General features: G+C 43.0%; 1 protein-coding gene across 8 annotated transcripts in view; it reads left to right on the top strand.

Annotated features, from left to right (window-relative positions):
• The window catches only part of SAMD12 (sterile alpha motif domain containing 12), a 388,238-nt gene that overhangs the window by 24,615 nt on the left and 344,391 nt on the right, over window positions 1-19,232 (top strand). For 2 of the 8 annotated variants that reach the window (XM_045049821.1, XM_045049819.1), the window contains exon 2: window positions 13,023-13,201. In XM_045049821.1, the coding sequence (XP_044905756.1) occupies window positions 13,023-13,201 (179 nt within the window). Of the gene's footprint in view, window positions 1-11,073; window positions 11,559-13,022; window positions 13,202-19,232 lie in introns of those variants that run through there. The other 6 variants (XM_045049818.1, XM_045049817.1, XM_045049816.1 and 3 more) reach the window with 6 other exon arrangements.

Here is a 19,232-nt window from a genome sequence, read left to right as displayed (position 1 = left end):
TTTCTCCTGAAATAGTCCTTTTTCTTTAGTTGCCAGGATTACTCTTCCCAGAGAATTTTAAGCTTCTCTTCTTCTTCTCTGAAATCATGACCTGACCCCTGACCAATCACTTTTTTTTTCCTTTTTTATTAATGGAGCTGTTCTGTGTACATGTACTCAGACGTATATACCAAGGGTAAAGATACTTCTGATGAAATCAGGATCATTAAGGTGACATTAGCAAGAGCAAAGGATGTAATAAAGCAATAGTTACCATTAGTGGGGCACGTACTGGGTGCCAGGCGCTGGGCACTTTTCTTCTAAAGCTAAATTCTAAAGACGTTACGATTATTCCAATTTCATAGGTAAGTTAACCTTAACCTAAAGCTGAGTAACTTGCCTGAGGCCACACAGCTCAACAGTGGAAGAGCCAGGTTTATTCAACTCCAAAGCCCGTGGTTTTACCAACTAAGCAATAATTAAGGTGTAGAGGGGAAACTGTGTTGTGTGTGATGTACGAATCCTGGTGTTCATGTCTCCTTTTCCATTTTCATGGTGGTCTTAACCAAGTTGCTTAGCATCTCTGTCTTTCCCTCCCTCTCCACCCCCCTCTTTTTTTCTTTTTTGCCCTCCCCTCCCCCCCTCCCCACTCAGGGTCAGCTCAGGCTCCTGAGCGTTCCAGGCCAGGGCCTGGCCAGTAGCACCGGGGAGGGCTCTGACTGTGCGTGTTTGGTCCCCCAGCCTCCTGGCTGGGTTTGGGGAGGGCCCCCTGAGGGTGGTGGTACTGAGCCTGGGGACAGAGGTGGCAGGCCGGCAGGCCCAGAGTATAGCACATATGGGGGTAATACATATGGGCCAGCACGTGAGTCCAGGCCCGGGTGGGATGAGTCACGCTCAGCCTCTAGCTTTGTCCAGCGAGGGCTGTCCACTGGTGCTGTGCCCAGTGGGACAAAGAAGGCAGAGGTGGGAGGACACCTGGCCACCCAGACGGAGGTGGAGGCAGCTTCAGTTTTGGCAGTGTGATTTTCCCCAGGCCCCTGGAGCCGTCCCCACAGCCCTGGCAGGGAGAGGGGGCTGGTTAGGCCCTGGCTGGTGAGGGAGCAGCAGCAGCACATCCTACACACGCCTCCCTAGGCCACAGGGGTTGTGGATGGGGCAGGGAGTGGGGGGACCACTTGCTCATGCAGACATGGGGGGTCAGAGATTAGTGACTGCCCCCACAGCACACACTCACATGTTGAGGCAGCAGGGTGAGACGGTTACTGAGGGCGACGGATGGACTGACCAGGGGCAGGTGAAAGCATCCCTCCTTCTAATTTCTAATACCTTAGCGATAGGGGAGGAAGAGTCCCCCCGTATGTTAATTTGGTACCACCGCTTCCTCCTCCCTTCCTGGAATACCAGATTGTAATGTGTAAAGGCTTCCTAAACCATCAGTCACTCCCCCCCTCCCCCCCCACCGTGGTACTGTTTGACAGAGAATGCCGTCAGCTCACCTGTACAGAGTATGTTACAGGGTGCACGTATTTGCTTTTACCTATATCCCTTCATTCCTCAACTCTCTCACTGAAGTTGTTTATTTGAAAAGCTGTTCTTTTTGCCTTCTGACTACGCCTCCCTCCCCCATTTCACTTTAGTTTGTTCTTTTCATTCAGGATTGTCACTTTTCAAGTCTGTACTATGTTACATTACTACCATTTTGTTTACTTAACAATTGTTAAAAATGTTAATGCCAAAGACCCCTCCGTTGTGATGGAGGAGGACACTAAGATAAAAATGGAGATTGGTGTTCATTGAACATTTGGCAGATGTCATGTGTCCTTCATCAATATAGCAAGAAAGTAGAACTTGGACTTGAATCAGTGGGTAGCTGTGTGTTGGGTGGGGGAGAGGGATATGGATCAAAACAGATGAATCAAAAATCATTTCTCCACTCTATCTAAAAGCATACCTAGTGTCTGTATTGTTTTGTTACATTCTTAAGATAGATGCTTACTGTTGTAGATTAAATAACCTTAGTGTTGAGTTCTGAGTTTTGATACTTGTATATTATACAACCAAAACAAGATGTAGAACATTTCCATTTGCAAGAAAGGTCCTTCTACTTTTTGCAGTGAAATCTTTGTCTTTTCCATTTGGCTCTTGAACCCATCCGTTGCGCTTTTCCTTTTGGTTATTACATTTTTTAGTTATAACATTTCCATTGGGTAGTTCTTTATGTCTTCTGTTTTCTGCAACTTTGTTTCTTGGGTGAAGCTTTCTACTTTCTCATTTGTGGCAGGTGTAATTACTCTTTGAAGATTTTTATCTTGGCTGCTTTCAAATATTTGTCAGATAGTTCTGAGATTTCTGTCATCTTGGTGTTGGCATTTGCTGATTGTCTTTCTCATTTAGTATGAGATCTTCTTGGTTCTTGGTTATGAGTGCTTTTTTAATCAAAATTTGGACATTTTCATTTTATGAGACTTGATCTTATGTAAAACTTGTTTTAGCTGGCTTTAACATCACTCTGGCCGGGTATTACCTGGGAGGTGGGGCCTCCTCATTATCACTGGGTGATGGTGAAGAGTCCTGAGTCTCTCCACCAAGCTTCCTCTGACACTATCCCAAGAAGGAGGGGGCAGTCTCATGGCCTGGTGGAAGTGGATGTCCTGCCTCCTCACCTCAGCTCAACTGATGCTGCAAGGGTGGGGAAGTGGCCTTGATAATGGTGGACAGATCAGAAATTGTGGGCTCCCTATGTGGCTTTCTATGACCCCACCCTCTAGGGTTTTGGAGTACCTAGGTACAGCCTGGTGAGGGTGGAAGTCTAGGCTCTCCACTCAGCCTCTGCTGATATGGGTGGTTGGGTGACCTTTTTTTTCTGCAATGTAAACTACCTACTTCTGTCTGATACCGGAATCCTCCATCTAAAGCTTCACAGAAGCTCTGATTATATCTGCTGTTGTATTCTCCTCATGAAAGAGAGGAGTTAACGTTTGTGCCTTACAGCTTGTCCATAGCCTTTCCCTGCTCTGATGTTGACCTATGTAAGTTAAGTGTTGTTTTAATTTCTGTTGTATTGAGATTGCTTAGTCTGTTTATCATGAGTGGGAAGGGTGAAGGTTTGCTGTGGTGATCACACTTAGGTTAGTCTTTGGGTGAGCAGGGTTCCCTTATAGCAAACTGTTTTTACAAAGGTGAAATCATCTCTAAATGAGTGAGCCAGGGTGAGTGTGCTTCATGTGGCTCAGAGGGGGCAGTGTGCTGACCCAGCTGCACATGGTCTGAATATCTGACTTGGATGGACAGTCATGAAGGCTCAGCTCCGGTGGCCACGCAGTAGTTATCAGGGCTACCTATGGGCAGACTTCTGATGACAATGGAGTATTCTTTAGGTTCAATCCTTCATGTCTCAGGATATCTGCTCCCATCTCTTCTCATCAGCAGGGTGTCTTTCTCTCCAGCCCCCTCGTAGTAACAGATGGGGAGCCATCTATTACTGGTCAGTTGCAGACTTTTTGGGAACAGACATGTCCTCTTTTAATGCCCTTGAATTACTGGTTTGGAAATTTGTATTTTACCCCTATTCTTTTTGATAGTAGGAAAGGACTTCAACCTGTATGTTGAATGTTAAGCTTCGATATATATTGTAAATATATGTTTATATTTTTATTATGTGTAATCCCTATCTCTCTCTCTCTCTCTCTAAAAATATCTATATCTATAGATACAGATAGAGAGCGAGAATATACCACATTTAGCTGACCAAGGAGAGGTCTGGAAATCCTATTCTCTTTCCACATAGCCTGACCAAAATAATAAAATCAAACACAATTGAGCTCATTTAAATGGCCTGGGAGTGGGGGAGTGCAGCATAAGTAGGTGAGTCCCTCAGACCCATGAGGCTTTTCCTTGATGTTATGATGGAGGGGGCTAGAGTGCTCAGATCCCACTGTCCTCTGGGACATGGGGGCAATCTACCCTAGAACAAGGCTCAGCAAACTGTTTTGGTAAAGGGCCAGCTAGTAAATATTTAATTTTTGCAGTCCGTTTGGTATGTCCCAACTACTCACCTCTACCTCTGCCATCGTACTACAACGGCAGCATAGAAAACATAAATAAGCATAGCTGTGTTGCAATAAAACTTAACGCTGACGTTTGAATTTCATATAATTTTCAAAGATCACAAAACATCCTTTTTAGTTCTTTTTTCCCCCCAACATTTAAAAATGTAAAAACTGTTTTTGACTCATAAGGCATATGTAAACAGGCAGTGGGTTGGATTTGGCCCATCGACCCTAGTTTGCTGACCTGCCTTTGTAGATATGTGCTGGACAGGTTCCTTTGCCCAAAGAGACACTGTGCCCTGTCAATTAGCTTAACCCAAGGTTGTGCTTCTTGGCACATTCCCATTCATTCCCATTCATTCATGCATAAATTCTTTTTCTTTAAAATATTTTTAATGTTCATTTTTGAGAGACCCCAAGCACGAGAAGGGGAAGGGCAGAGTGAGAGAGAGAAGGAAACACAAAATCCAAAGCAGGCTCCAGACCCGGAGCTGTTAGCACAGAGTCCGATGTGGTGCTTGAACTCACAAGCCGTGAGATCATGACCTGAGCCGAAGTTGGGCGTTCAACCCACTGAGCCACCCCAGCGTCCAGTGCACACATTCTTATGAGTGATCTAGGCACTTTTCTGGGCACCGGAGTCTCCTCAATGAGTAAGAGTTATGCCCTCAGGTATTCACTGTATCATCTAGATTGACTGTACCTCTGATAACATTTTTCTTGATAACAGCATGTATTCATGTTACATGTATTCATGTATGTGTACCTCCTCCTTGCTAAGGTATTGCTATATTCAGCTTTTGAAGTCATAATGGGAGTTATGAATCCCAGAGCAGAATATTTTGCTAGGATTTCAGTTTTCATTTTTATCCTTTAGGAAGAGCTAAGCAACGATATATTGTTAAAGTGGTATCATGGGTCAGTTTGGAATGGTTCATCTGAAGTCCCAGAAGAGGCCTGATTTGGTGTTGTCACAGGGATTACTTTTCTCATGTAGTGTCAAGTCTGGAAATAGGTGGTTAAGAACCTAGTTTGAGCCACTCGCTGATGGTAGAGCCTTTGTTGCTCTTAGCCTCTTGGCTTTCATGTTTATAGCCTATGATCTGTAGCAGCTCTAGATACCACCTCTCCATTCAAGGTGACGAGATGGTGAGAAGGGTGATATAAAAATTCGTTCTCTTCTGTCACTTTCAGAACTGCATCTTTACACATCAAACTTCTGCTTCGGCCCCATAGGCAGGAATCTGTTCACAGCTACAGGTAGCTGCAAGGGGGGCTGGGAAATTGAGTGCCTTTGTGGGCACATTCCAAGAGTCTCTAGGAGAACTTTGGGAAGTGTTTCCTACAAAGAGAGGTCTCTTGTGATTACTTGTAGAGGTCCAGATTACTTGTAGAGGGTAGTGCTGTGCTGAATTTGAACTCAGGGTATGATAAGGCACTTCCATTAATTAAACACATTTAGAGAGTATCTGCTATGTGGTTATCGTATAAGAGTGGTTTGAAACCAGGGCTGTGGGGGCGCCTGGGTGGCGCAGTCGGTTAAGCGTCCGACTTCAGCCAGGTCACGATCTCGCGGTCCGGGAGTTCGAGCCCCGCGTCGGGCTCTGGGCTGATGGCTCAGAGCCTGGAGCCTGTTTCCGATTCTGTGTCTCCCTCTCTCTTTGCCCCTCCCCCGTTCACGCTCTGTCTCTCTCTGTCCCAAAAATAAACGTTGAAACAAGGGCTGTGTTTTCCATGAACTTTAGCAAAAGCAGGACGTAGAAATGAAATTTTAAACGATCTCCATTCCAATAGATAATGATGGGGATTGAAGTACTTTTGTTTCTAAGGTCATGTATTTATTTAGCAGCATTTATTGGATGCCAAATATGTACAGCTGTTTAGTCTCTGCAGGCACACAGACCAGCATGACAGTTTCTCCTCTGCAGAAGGCAGTCAAGAAAATCAGTTTCACATCAGTTGTCTGGTTCTGTGACTTAACATATCTTTGAATTATACAATGAGATAGGAAACAACTTTTATTTGCCTTTTTTGAAAAATAAAAGCTGTTAAGTTTTCCTAAGAAGGGAATGGCAGTGAGTAGGATTGAATTGGTATCTTTCCACCATACCTCTGCTTATTCTATAAACAATGATTGAGTACTTACAGTAGGCACAGTAGGCACTTGGCTAGGCACTCGGTTTGTCAAGCTTTAATGAGCAGTCACTTGCTTCAAGGGGTTCCTAGTCATAGACTAGGCCGACATGTTAATATACTCTTGCGGTGTGTTGTGTATATATACATGGGGTGGCTGGGGGGAATTAGGAGGGGAGAGAATAAGAAAAAAAGGTGAATTGTCAACATTGCTTAGAGAGGATATAATGGTTGTAAAATCAGTTAAAGCTTCACGATGGGAAGAATAGATTATTTAATTTCCTGAAGGATCATCCATGAAAATAAGGGAAGAGTATATTTTGTACAAAGATCAATTCTGTCAAAGTGGAGAAGCACCAAACCTCTCAGCTACAGGCAGCATCTGTGTGGTGGTAGAAACCCTTCGTGCAGGATCTGGAGCAGCCTGCTGGACCTTGGGGGTGTTTGCACAGCGTCTCTGTTAACAGCAAAGCCCAAAATAAAGGAACCTTCAGCTTGAATGGGGCTCAGCCCCTTGTTTCACTGCAGGGAGAGAGTGGTGTGGGTGGGGATCGGAAGACCTGGAAGCTGGGGGACTTCTTGGCAAGTAGGATGCACTTGTTCATGCAAGTGGAGCCAGCACATCCCTTGGTTCTCTCGTCATCTTGAGACAAAATGCCTGGCACTTCTCCATAGCCTGTGACTGTGAGCTAAGTCCTGTCAGAATGGGATCTTTCGGAGGTCAGGTCCAGCAGGGTCTAGGCTCACTTCCAGCAATGAAACACCTCTTCTGCTAGTCAGACTGGGGCCCCTTTTTGCAGTATATGCCCTTTCCAGCAAAATTCTGAAGTAATATGATAGTGTTGAGCTATCCGTGTTTTTTTTGTTTTGTTTTGTTTTAAAACAACATGTTTTGGTTGAAAATCACAATGAACTTACTGAAAAAACTCTAAAACTTGTGAATAAAGTATTTTTGGAGGGGTGCCTGGGTGGTTCAGTTGGTTAAGCATCCGACTCTTGGTTTCAGCTCACGTCATGATCTCTGTTTATCGGTTCGAGCCCTGCATCAGGCTCTGTGCTGGCAGCGTGGAATTTGCTTGGGATTCTCTCTCTCACTCTATCTCTGCCCCTCCCCTGCTTGCTTGGTCTCTCTCAAAATAAATAAAATATCTTTGGAATTTCTCTTTCCAGCTATGGAGGCAATATGGGGGAATGAGATGAGAGGGAATGGGCTGTTTTTGTTTTTAAATTCTTTTTTGTTCTAGAATATGTGTAGCATAAAATTGATCATTTTAACCCCCTTTCAGCGTATGACTTAGTAGCATTAAGTATATTCACATTGTTGTGTGACTATCACCTCTATGCGTCTCGAGGACCTTTCCATCCCAAAGAGAAACTGGACTAAGCAGCACATCCCCATTCGCCTCTCCTCCAGCTCCTGCTCACCACTGTTTGACTTCATCTGTGTGAACTTGACTACTACAAGTGCCTCGTATAAGTGGTAATCCTACAATTATTTGTCCTTTTGTGACCAGCTTATTTCACTTAGCATGTCTTCAAGGTTCATCCTGTATCAGAATTTCATTTCTTAAAACTGAAAAGTCCACTGTATGACTGAAAATTCCGTCGTATGTATCACATTTTCTTTATCCATTCATCAGTGGACATTTGGGTTCTTTCCACCTATTGGCTATTGTGAATAATGTTGCTGTGAACATGGATGTACAAATATCTGTTCAAGTCCCTACTTTCAATTCTTTGGTTGAATTGCCAGATCAGATGGTAATTCTGTGTTGAATATTTTAAAGGAATCCCCAGCTGCTCCCAGCAGCTGCACCATTTTACATTCCCACTAGCAAAGCACAAGGGTACCGGTTTCTGAGGGAATGGGCTTTTCCACACGAGAGACAGATGGTACCTATGCTCTGGCATCTCAAAACATTGTGAAAACTAATGTCCCTGTTAACTCTTTTAAAGGACTATTTATGAAATCTATTTGGTTTTTAATTCTTGATTTTGAAGAGCTTAGTATTAGCAACTGTAATGTGAAAATGATTAGGGCGGCCCTGGAAGGAAAGACCAAAAACAGCTTTCGATGTCAAATCAGTAACTAGAAATCAGTAAGGCACAGAGTGGTCCGGAAGCCCAGGGAAACAGGAAGAGGGTCTCCAAGCCGACCTGTGAGCTGCTGAGCCCATTAAATTGAGTAAATAACTTGAGTGAAAACAAGAAAGGGCAGTGATGAGGACAGAAAAGAGGACGCAAACAGGGGCACCTTTTACATGATGAACAAAGAAATGGAGGTCACAGCTTGTAAAGAGGCCATTTGAAAGTTGCTTGATTTGTAAATATTAGGGACATGAAATTTCAGGGAAAACAAAGCAAAGCCTGTCAGAAATGGTTTTAAATAAATAAACCCAAGCACAAAACCTAAATCAGCTACTGGGTTTGCAGGCGAGGAGGGAACAGCTATGGAGGATTAAAATATTTGTGTGAGGAAGGTGGCTACGTGTGTAGAAAGTCAAAACACCGTAGTCTGCCTCATGTTTATAGTTCTCTTACATTTTGAATGCTAGGTATTTACCAGCCGAGAGAAGTTTCCTTTTGATTTAAGGCAGGGCTGTATAAAGAGAGGAGATTGCTGGTTCATTTAGCAGCTGAATAAATTTTTTTTTTAATTTATTATTTTTTACTGTCTTTATTTTTGAAAGAGTGTGAGTGGGGAAGGGAGGGGGGAGAGAGAAGGGAACAGAGAATCCAAAGCAGGCTCCACGCTGTCAGCACAAAGCCCAACATGGGGCTCAAACCCACAAACTACAAGATCGTGACCCGAGCTGAAGTCGGGTGCTCAACCAACTGAGCCACCAGGCACCCCTGAACAAATGTTTCTTTAATGCCTATTATGTGCCAGGTTCTAGACTGGGGAGAGGAGGTCATGGAGGTGACTAAGGGCCTGCCTTGAAGAGCTTGCAGGGGTGGGAGACAAGGTGTACAGATCAGTGAGGTAGACCTCACTACAGCGAGGGAAGTGAAGCACCAGGGCACTGTGTGCATGGATGAAGCATAGCTAAGTTGTTCTTGGTCTGGTATCCAGAAACTCCTAGGTGGCTTTCTAAGGGTCTGAGCTGACACATCAGGTGAGTGGACTTAGCCTCCCAAAGGAGGAAGTAAAACTGGGGTGAAGTAGAACCTCTTTCTAGGAGGAGGGACCAGCATGAGCAAAGGTGAAAGAAGTATGAGAGTCCAATTTGGTGGGGGAGGTATTGGGAGAACAGGAAGTACTGGAAACTCCCAGCAAGTCAGTGGTATTCTGAAGCTGTAAATTTCAAGGCAGCTGGGGATCAGTCTGGAGAGAAAGATCAAAGCTATATATTTTTCTTCCTCTAATGTCCAAATCCATCCTGTGCTAATCTCTCATCTCCTTTTATAAGAAAATTTTTTTTAATAGTCATGATTTTAAAATACTGAATATTCGTTGCAATAGGCCATTCTTTGGAGATGGAGAAGCTGATCTGATATTAACAGTAATGAGCCTTCTGCTCTTACAGATTTTGGCTGCTCCATTCTCTTTCTCCATATACCTGAAGTTGGCACTGCTGTTGGTTCTCCAGCATCTATTCTGCCCCTGCCTTCTTGAATACTAGCAGTGTGGTTTGAGAAACTGACTCTAGCAGAAGGGTCAGCTGGTTAACAGTGATGCTACCTCCACTGCCAGGGTTTTAGTTCGTTAATAGGTATGTGATTCACCTTGAGCTGATGGGGAAAAAAATGAATATTTGGAAGAGGATTAGGGGAAAGAGAACCAGACAACTGAACTGTCACTATTTCTAGATGAGACCCAGAACCTTGTAGCTCAAGGTGCCATGAGGGGACTCAGGCTTATGATCTAGGTGATGTTCTGGATAGAAGAATGGCAAGATGAAAGAAAAAAAAGTAAGAATCCTTGATGAATCCTCTGTTGAGCTGGCAAATCCATGAACTCTGAACCTGTACCATTATTGGGCTTCCTTTTCTGAAAGCTAATAATTTTCCTTACTGCTTAACCTGTTTTGGGTTGCTCATCTGAAGCTTGAAATCATCCATATCCTACATGTTATGTATATCCATAACAGAGATGTTTGATCTCTGTGACCTTCAGTAGACACCTGCATGACTTTGTGACTGTGCGCCTTGAGTCTCCTCTCCCTTATCTGTGAAATGAATGTAATTATATCTTATCGAGTTTATATGAAGATCATTTGAGGTCCGGCATAAAGCCTGAGGGAGGAGGTGTGAACTAATACATGTTGAACATCTATTGTGTCCATGAAATGGGCTGGTTCTTGGCTCTAGGAAGCTTAGAAGCTAGAAGAGAAATTCAGATAATTTTCATATTGAAAGGTATAAAGCCACATGCATATGGACCTTTGTATAGTTAGGTAAGGTCATTAATTCAGTATTTGAAAACTTACTCTTCCAGGTACAGTGATCTAAAATGGGGTGGAGGCAGGGGATGAGGAAGAGATTAAGGGAAGGCATATCTGAAGTGTTCTTTAAGCCAAAACCTGACAGATGAGTAGGAGTTAGGTGAGGAATAGGGAGAACATTTCAGGCAAAGAAACATTACGTACAAAATCTGAGAAGTGTGAAAGAACTTGATGTGTTCAAGAAGTAGGAAGTGTGAAAAGGAAGTGTGTGGTCAGAGTACAGTGAACGAAGGATGATGTGGGTGATGAAGTTGGAAAGGTAGAAGGGAACAGATAATTCAGACCCTTGGTGGTCATGTTAAAGACTTTTGAGTGATCTAGATATAAAATGAAACCATTGGAAAGTTTTAAGCCAAAGGGTCTCACCATCTGACCTGTACCTTTTTTTTTTTTTTTTTTTTTTTTTAATTGGGTTTCAGGGCTCAGGCGAGGAAGAGCAGTTAGGCTGGTCAGCATTGTGGGTGAGAGACGTGGGTGGTTCGGACCAGGGTGATGGCAGTGCAGATGGAGCCGCATGGATGGATTTGAGCAGCACTGTGGGTGTAGAGCTTACTGGACCTGATGAGAGATGGAAGGGATGTGGTAAATCGTGGAGAGAGTCCTGCCAAGGATGACTCTGGTTTCTGTGGAACTGGAAAGAACTGGAAGAGGCATTTTTGGGGGTAGTGGTAGAAAATCCAAGATTCAGTTTTGAACATGTTAAATCTGAGCTATCTGATACACTGGAATTAGGGTGTTGAGCTCCAGTTTCACTTAGGTCTGAAGCTCCTAACAGGTCTATCTAGGCCGTGGTTAAAATTTGGACGTCATCAGCAGTTTGTTGATTGTATCCGAGTGTGGGAATGAATGGCTCCTCTGAAGGAGAGCATGGAGAGCAGGAAGGGAACCCCTGCCTCACTTCTGCGAAGCCAGCCCTCATCTCTCAAGTGTCACATACTCTCTTGGAAGCCTGGTAAGAGGAAGCCCTGACCTGAATGGGGTGTTGAGTAAGGGAAGAATTGTAGAATTGCAGCAGTTGGCTAAAAGGGAAGCATGCTGAGGGGAGCCTGGGTGGCTCAGTCGGTTAAGCGTCTGACTCCTCATTTCTCATGGTTTGTGAGATGGAGCCTCACATCGGGCTCTGTGCTGGGATTTTTCTCTCTCTCTCCTCTCTCTCTCTTTCCCAAAATAAACCTTTAAAAACCTCTATCTATATATATGTGTGTGTGTGTGTGTGTGTGTATGTATGTGTGTGTATATATAAAGGGAAACTATATATATATATATATATATATATATATATATATATATATATATATATATATATATAAAGGGAGGCATGCTGAGAATGGAGGGAAAGTGAAGGTATTGAGTAAAAGTCACCAATGAGGTAGAGTCCTGAGTGGGATGGAGGAGTGAAGGTTCTGGCCCTGAATCCTCTGAGGCCAAAGGGAAGGGGATAAGGAATTTAATTAAATTTAAAGGGGTGGAGTCCCAGGGAGGTGAGAGAATTTACTACCAGAAACCTTGAAGCGTGCACGCGCGCGCACACGCACACACATGTATTGTGTGCACGTGCACATGCACACCAAACCTCACACATGCTGGATGCTTCATGGAGGTCATCTGCAGGGAATGTATGGTTCCTGCTATTTCTTTGATGAATGCTAGGTACTTTGGACGGGCTCAGTAAGTATTTGTTGAATAAATAATTATGCTCAGAAAATGGGCTGTAGATTTCATTTATGGTCCTATCCATGTTAGGATGTGGAGAGGGTAAGGCAGGAAAAATCTAGGCTTGACTCCACTGAACCCTTCACTTTGGTCTTTCCTTCTCTTTCATGTAGCTGTAATAACTGTTCTAAAGTCACTTGTCCTTTTGTTTGCCTCTTCTATTGGACCATAAGATCTTGGAAGGGAACATCTGTCATATATGAATCCATGTTTCCAGGATCTAATCCAGGGGATGTCTCATGGTACACGCTCAGCAAATAGTTGCACAGTCCATGCAAGCAGGGGTACTTGAGTGGATTCTTGAATAGATTCAGAGGAGGAGGGAACAAGCACTCTTCCAGATGGAGGCAGAGACAAGAAGCTGAACTGCAGGGGTTGAATGAGTTGCATGTGTGGGAGGCAGGAACGAAGTTGCCCAATTTGGTAATCTCATCTGTGATGTGGGCATTAGTAACTTGCTCAAGGTCAAACAACTTGGAACTGATGGTTTCTGGATTTGTGCTGAAATCTTTCTGACTTGAGAGCTCAGGGTTTCCTCTATGCCATGCTCCCTCCTCCCCAGATCATTTCCCATGGTTATCACACCATTTGTAAACTTGCCACTGCTTTGTTTCTTCCCTCTGAGGCCACACGAAATACTGTCTGTCGTGGACGCCTTCTTTGCAGGACTTGTTTTCAGTTATATTTTTTTCCTCTTTGCTAGCTCTCCACTGTGGCTTGAATCCACGGGGTATTGATCATCCTGCCCGTGCCGAAGGTATTAAACTACAGATTGAAGGTGAAGGTGTTGAATCTCAATCCATTAAAAACAAAAATTTTCAGAAGGTGCTTGACCAAAAAGGAACCCCCAAGCGACTGCCAGCAGAAGCTGAGACTGCTAAGGTAGGTAGTAATCCACTAAATTATGGAGATTGTGGAAGCTGCAGCTTTGATACTTTGTGGTCCAGCCACAGAGAATGGATGGTTCTTTCACTCCTTCCCGGTGTATCTTCAGTTAAATGAACACCGACTGCTTCTGGGTTCTAGGCAATAATGAAAATGTTGACTGCATCCCCTTTGGAGTTAAACACGTTTGTGGTCCATGTCCTGCCATGAGTATGGTACAGAATGGGCTATTGAGAAAGATGCCCTGGACTTAAAGGTGAAAGGTGTGTTTGCCAGGCTCACACTTAACATTTTATGAACTTAGGCATGTCATGTGATTATGCAGGCCTTAGATTCTTCTTCTATAGAATGGTATCATAAAAACTCCCTCCACCATGGGTGGAGCAGATCAAATAATAGCATGCATTGGAAGGATTGTGCAAAAGGTCCAGTGCTGCTTGTGCATGAGGGTCTTTGGCAGACAAACACTGTTAATTAATCACTGATGTTTTATTCAGTATATCCATGTATCCCAGGTACTGTTTTAAGGACTCTTGATATACTGGCCTACTGTGTCCCTATAACAATTCTGTGAGGTAGACCATCATAAACAGAACTCTGATGGAAGATAGAATTATCCTACTTTGTTTTAGGATGCTTAGTTCTTTTTCGTTTTTAGTCTTAAATGTAGGTATATAACATACATACACTGGTAAAATGGGGCTTGGAGGGTAGATGATCCTTTAGTAAGGACCACCTCTTCTAAAGGTTTTCCACAGTGGAACTGGCACTTGATGGATTCTTTGTGTGAAATCGGTGAAGAGGCTCGTGTCAAGGGCACAGTTGAAGATGTTCATATTAGTTTGCCCCTTGGAAATTGAAGAAACTAGTCTTCATGTGGTGTTCAGTTTTTCCCTTGTGCATTCTCTGCAGAGGAATTTCCTTTCAAATGTTTGCGTGAATGAATATGTGCGTGCCTTGGAAAGCAAATGTTACAGTCAGCCAAGAAAAACTTGAAGTAGAAAGGTCACTTTGCTGTCCTATAGGATCCAACTCCCTCCCCACCCCAAACATCTTTCAAAATCAAATGTGAATGTCTCTGCTTTATCCACAGTTGTGAATAACTGCTACTGTTACTTCCCTTCTTTAATGTAGATAATTAAAACCGATGACCTTAAGTGCATGCCTATGTGTGTTGTAGAGTTGGGAAATGATTAGCAAGGATACTGTAGATATTTGGCACTAGACATTTTAGTGGAAAGAAATTGCATCTCCTAGGAAATTGGTCGATGGTTGAAGTTTCGTTTGTGAGGAGAGTTGGAAATAAGTGAGCCCTGTTATATTTAAACCTCCTCCATCTCTGATGCTACACAGACATCTTGAAAGAGCAAGGGGATCTTCTTTAGGAAGATAAATAGCTTGAGTGGGATCTTTTTAGAAGGATGGTTAAAATATTAAAAAGTAGAGTGGAGGAAAAGAAAATTGCTGGTATTTGTCTGATTTTAATTCAGTTTTAAACATTTCCAGATCATATTGCTGGTCTGTTTTCCAATAAAAAATAAAGTTTTATTTAAATCTGATATGATTTGATTACTTCTGAAGTATTTGGAATATGTGATACTGTAGTAATTCCTGAATTTCACGTTGATAGCATTTGCTTTTGCCTCTAGATCACTTTACATTTGCTTTGCTGAAAGCATACTTCACTGAGAATAAAGTAGTCTATAATGACCCTTTTCTCAAGCATAGTCCACATATTGGAAACCAGATTCATTTGAATTATCCGGATCATCTACAGTGTAAGGTGTTAAGGGGATTCTGAGTATTTTCATGTTGACATCATATTTAGAAGTGGAGAGACCAGAAGCCTTAGTAGAGCTCAGGCAAGGTATTTATTCCCTTTTTCATGGAGGACCCGAGGACAACTGTGTTTGCTGGGCAGACAGAATTAAAAGTAAGTACCACAATGTGATTACTACAGATGTACAGTGTTACAGACACTGAACCTTCCATGCCACAGTGTGAACTTAATTTTGTGTGTGTACAAACACCTTTAAAGGGTTTTTGTTGCCTTAGAGGGTTATTGGAGTTGCAAGTTTTCTTTTTTTCTTGAGTAAATAATTGAATGTTGGGTAAACTGACCTACTCTAAATAAAAAATCTGTTAGAAATGTATAAATTTAAAGGCACTCAGTAATGTAAATTGGTACAGCTTTTCTGGAGGACAGTCTGATAGTAGCTATCAAAATTTTAAATGTGTGTAACTTCTGAGCCAATAATTCCCTCTAGTAACTTGTCCTAAGAAATAATCATCCAGATGTGCAAAAATGCCTACAGGACAATGGTCACTCTGGCGTGGTTTATAATATGAAAATGTTGGGAACAGCCCAACTGTTCATGCCTAGAATGCTGGCTAAAGGTACTATGTATATTCATGCAAGGGAATAGGATTCTGTTCCTCCCTTTATAAGGGTAGGAGAGACCTGTGGAGTCATCTTCGTCTCTTCAGTCTGCTGTAACAAAATACCATAGACTAGGTGGCTTATAAACAATAGAAATTTATTTCTCACAGTTTTAGAGGCTGGGAAGTTCAAGATCAAGGTGTCACCAGAATCATTGTCTGATGAAGCCCCACCTCCTGTTCAGATGGCCATTATGTCACTGTGTTACATGGTGGAGAGGGACAAGAGTGCTCTCTGGAGCCTCTTTTAGAGCACTGATCCCATTTATGAGGACTCCACTGTCGTGACCTACGCATGTAAAAGGACCCCACCTCCCTAATACCATCACAATGGGGGTCAATATAGGAATTTTAGCAGAACATAGACATTCAGTCTACAGCAATATTTATGTGGGAACATGAGTGTGATGATACTTTAAGGTGAGGGGAAGAGAAGGACACAGTGTGTATAGCATGTCCCCATTTATGTAAAAATGTCTGTTTCTGAATAAAGACGTCACTGAGTCTGGAAGAGTTGATTGCACAATATGAACAGCGATTTATATCCGGAGTTGAGATTATGGGGGAAAACCTTCACTTCTGTTTTGAGGGTTTTTTTTTCTTTTGTTTTTTAAAGATACGCATGCTTTTAAGTGTATTGACTTCAAATCCCTTTTCAGATTGCTCTATTAACTTGAGTAGCTCAACTGAGACTTTCCTATTTGAGTCGATATTGTGCCTTTTAGGGTGCTGATTTCCTCCCATGGCTTCCAATTCTTGTTGGTAAGTTATTTGCCAAAGGAGTAAATTCCTTGGGGGACTTTTTGCCTATATGTGCCTTGAGTTCTGGAGACCATTTGGTGTGGTGCTTTTGTGCTTGTCTCCTGTTGAACTTTTTGAGATGTAACAGCTCTGACCAGTGTTACATTACAGTTCAGTTTGACTTTGAATCCCTTTGCTACTGATTATGCAAATCAAGTGGTCCTCCCCCATCTCCCCATCCCATACGCACTTTCTTGTTTTCAGGCTTCACACGGGGAACCTGATTCCAGCTTCCCGTCATGCCTGTGGGCCTTGCCACTTGGAGTCTAGCCATGCTGGGTTTGAAACCAATCCCTCCCCATGTCACCTGTCCCAGATCCCAGCAGGCATAGTGACCTTTATGCCACCTCATTGCTGCGGTTTTCTGACACCTAAAAATTTCTCTTCTGTGACTTCAAGCTTGGCTTTACATCAATTTAGAGATTGATTTTCTAGTGCCTTTAAGTTCTAGAACCCAAGGAATGGGAGATTGTAGCATGACATGCTTAATATACCATCTTGACTCTGAAATTTGTGTTACTTTCATAATCTAAAGATATATCTCTCTTTCTATTTTATGTTCTTGAAATAATTATCTTTTTTCCTTCTCTTAGAATGTGATTTTGGAGCCATTGACTCTAATCCCCAAAAGACTAGGACTCTCATTCCAGAAAGAGGTGGTTTCTGCCAGGAGATGCCTGTAGCTCTTACCATAAGAGAAACCAATGGAGAACCAAGCTCACTTTTTAAAAATTTATTTAATGGGGCACCTGGGTGGCGCAGTCGGTTAAGTGTCCGACTTCAGCCAGGTCACGATCTCGCGGTCCGGGAGTTCGAGCCCCGCGTCAGGCTCTGGGCTGATGGCTCAGAGCCTGGAGCCTGTTTCCAATTCTGTGTCTCCCTCTCTCTCTGCCCCTCCCCCGTTCATGCTCTGTCTCTCTCTGTCCCAAAAATAAATAAAAAACGTTGAAAAAAAATTTTTTTTAAAAAATATTTATTTATTTATTTATTTATTTATTTATTTATTTATTTATTTATTTTTGAGACAGAGAGAGACAGAACATGAATGGGGGATGGTCAGAGAGAGGGAGACACAGAATCTGAAACAGGCTCCAGGCTCTGAGCCGTCAGCACAGAGCCCGACGTGGGGCTCGAACTCACGGACCGTGAGATCATGACCTGAGCCGAAGTCGGATGCTTAACCGACTGAGCCACCCAGGCGCCCCCCCAAGCTCACTTTTAATTAAGCTTTATAACTGGGCAGCAGTGAGTCTAGCTGGAAAAAAAAAATGGAGCCAACTGAAATGTTGGATCTACAAAAGATACTTACCAATGTAAATTCTAATTGCTTATGTGCACTTGGGACTCAAGAGAGTACACATGCCATCAGGGCTGCAGTTACAAGTTCAAGATGGGAAAGAAAAAAAGAAAAGCCATGTTAATGGTTAATTTTATGCTACAGTTGGATTCAAGGCAAGAGATAAGAAGTATAACATTTTTATCTCCTAGGGAGGTGCAAAAATTATAAAGGTACACATATGGGGGAACATATAGCCACCACAGATGAGAGCCAAGGTGAGGGTCTTAACACAGAGAAGGCACAGCCTCTGTTGTCCATCAACTTATTTTTATTCTTAATCTTTTTACCATTGTAGTCACGGAGGCCCAAGGCCAGCTCCTAGTCCTGCAGACCAGGTATATGCCCACATAGAAGTTTCCAAGGAGACAGTCCTATGAGAGACCAAGGTCCTTCCTAGAGAGGCCTTGGCCTGAGGTTTGTTCCCCCTTTTCTCACAAGCAGTGGAGATGGAGCAGCCAGAGAGAAGGTGTACCAGTAAAGTAGAACTTGACCTATGTTGTGAAATATGGGTAAAGCTCAAATATGCAGCAGTTAAGAATGGAAGCAATGAAGTCTAAGTACCTTGAGCCAAGGTTTGGCAGCAGACTTCCTCAGGTGTACTCAGCAGCAGTCTCCTTCGAGTCAAGATTCATGTTTTGGAAACAGGTTAGAACAATACGTTGGAGCCAAGTTTATGGGATGTGAATGCTAGGATGAGGAATGTGAGTTTGTTTTCTGCCTGCACTGCTCAATATGGTAGCCACTAGGCATATATGGCTATTTAAATTTATTAAACCTGAATACAGTAGATCTACTTCCTTGGTCATACCAGCCAAATTTCAAATGGGCAGTTGCCACGTGTCCAGAGGCTATTGTTTTGGATAGCACAGACCTAGAACATCACAGAAACTTCTATCAGCCAGCACTGCCCTGATCTGTAGAAAGCTATTGATGAGACACTTGGGTGGCTCAGTCTGTTAAGCATCTGACTCTTGGTTTCAGTTCAGGTCATGATGTCATGGTTCATGAGATTGAACCCCTTGTCGGGCTTCACGCTGACAGCACGGAGCCTGCTTGGGATTCTCTTCCTCTGTCTCTGCTCCTTCCCAGCTCTCATGCAGGGCATGCCTGCATGCTTGCTCGCACTCTCTCTTTCTCTAAAAATGAACTTAAAAAAAAAAAAAAAGTTACGTAAGTTCTCTGGGTATAGGAGTAAAATGAGAAAACAGTATTGTTGACATTGTCTCTAATTCTTGTCCTTGGGTCTTGGAGGACGTGTGCATCAGTCATAAGAAAGGTTGAAATAGGAGTCTGTTTTGAGAATAATGTTCCCAACTGTTCTGATGGTTGCAATTTCCATTTCCATGGCAACTCTGGCTATGGCATAAATCAGCCTATCAGCAGGCAGTATCCTGCCTGTTCCCTGTTGGAATTCTGGGATGTATCCTCACCAGTGGCCTAAACACAGCA

The sequence above is a fragment of the Felis catus genome, chromosome F2, assembly GCF_018350175.1.
Source record: "Felis catus isolate Fca126 chromosome F2, F.catus_Fca126_mat1.0, whole genome shotgun sequence".
NCBI classification, from domain to species: domain Eukaryota; kingdom Metazoa; phylum Chordata; class Mammalia; order Carnivora; family Felidae; genus Felis; species Felis catus.
Note: the sequence above shows the minus strand (reverse complement) of the source record. Positions and strands in the feature narration are given on the sequence as shown.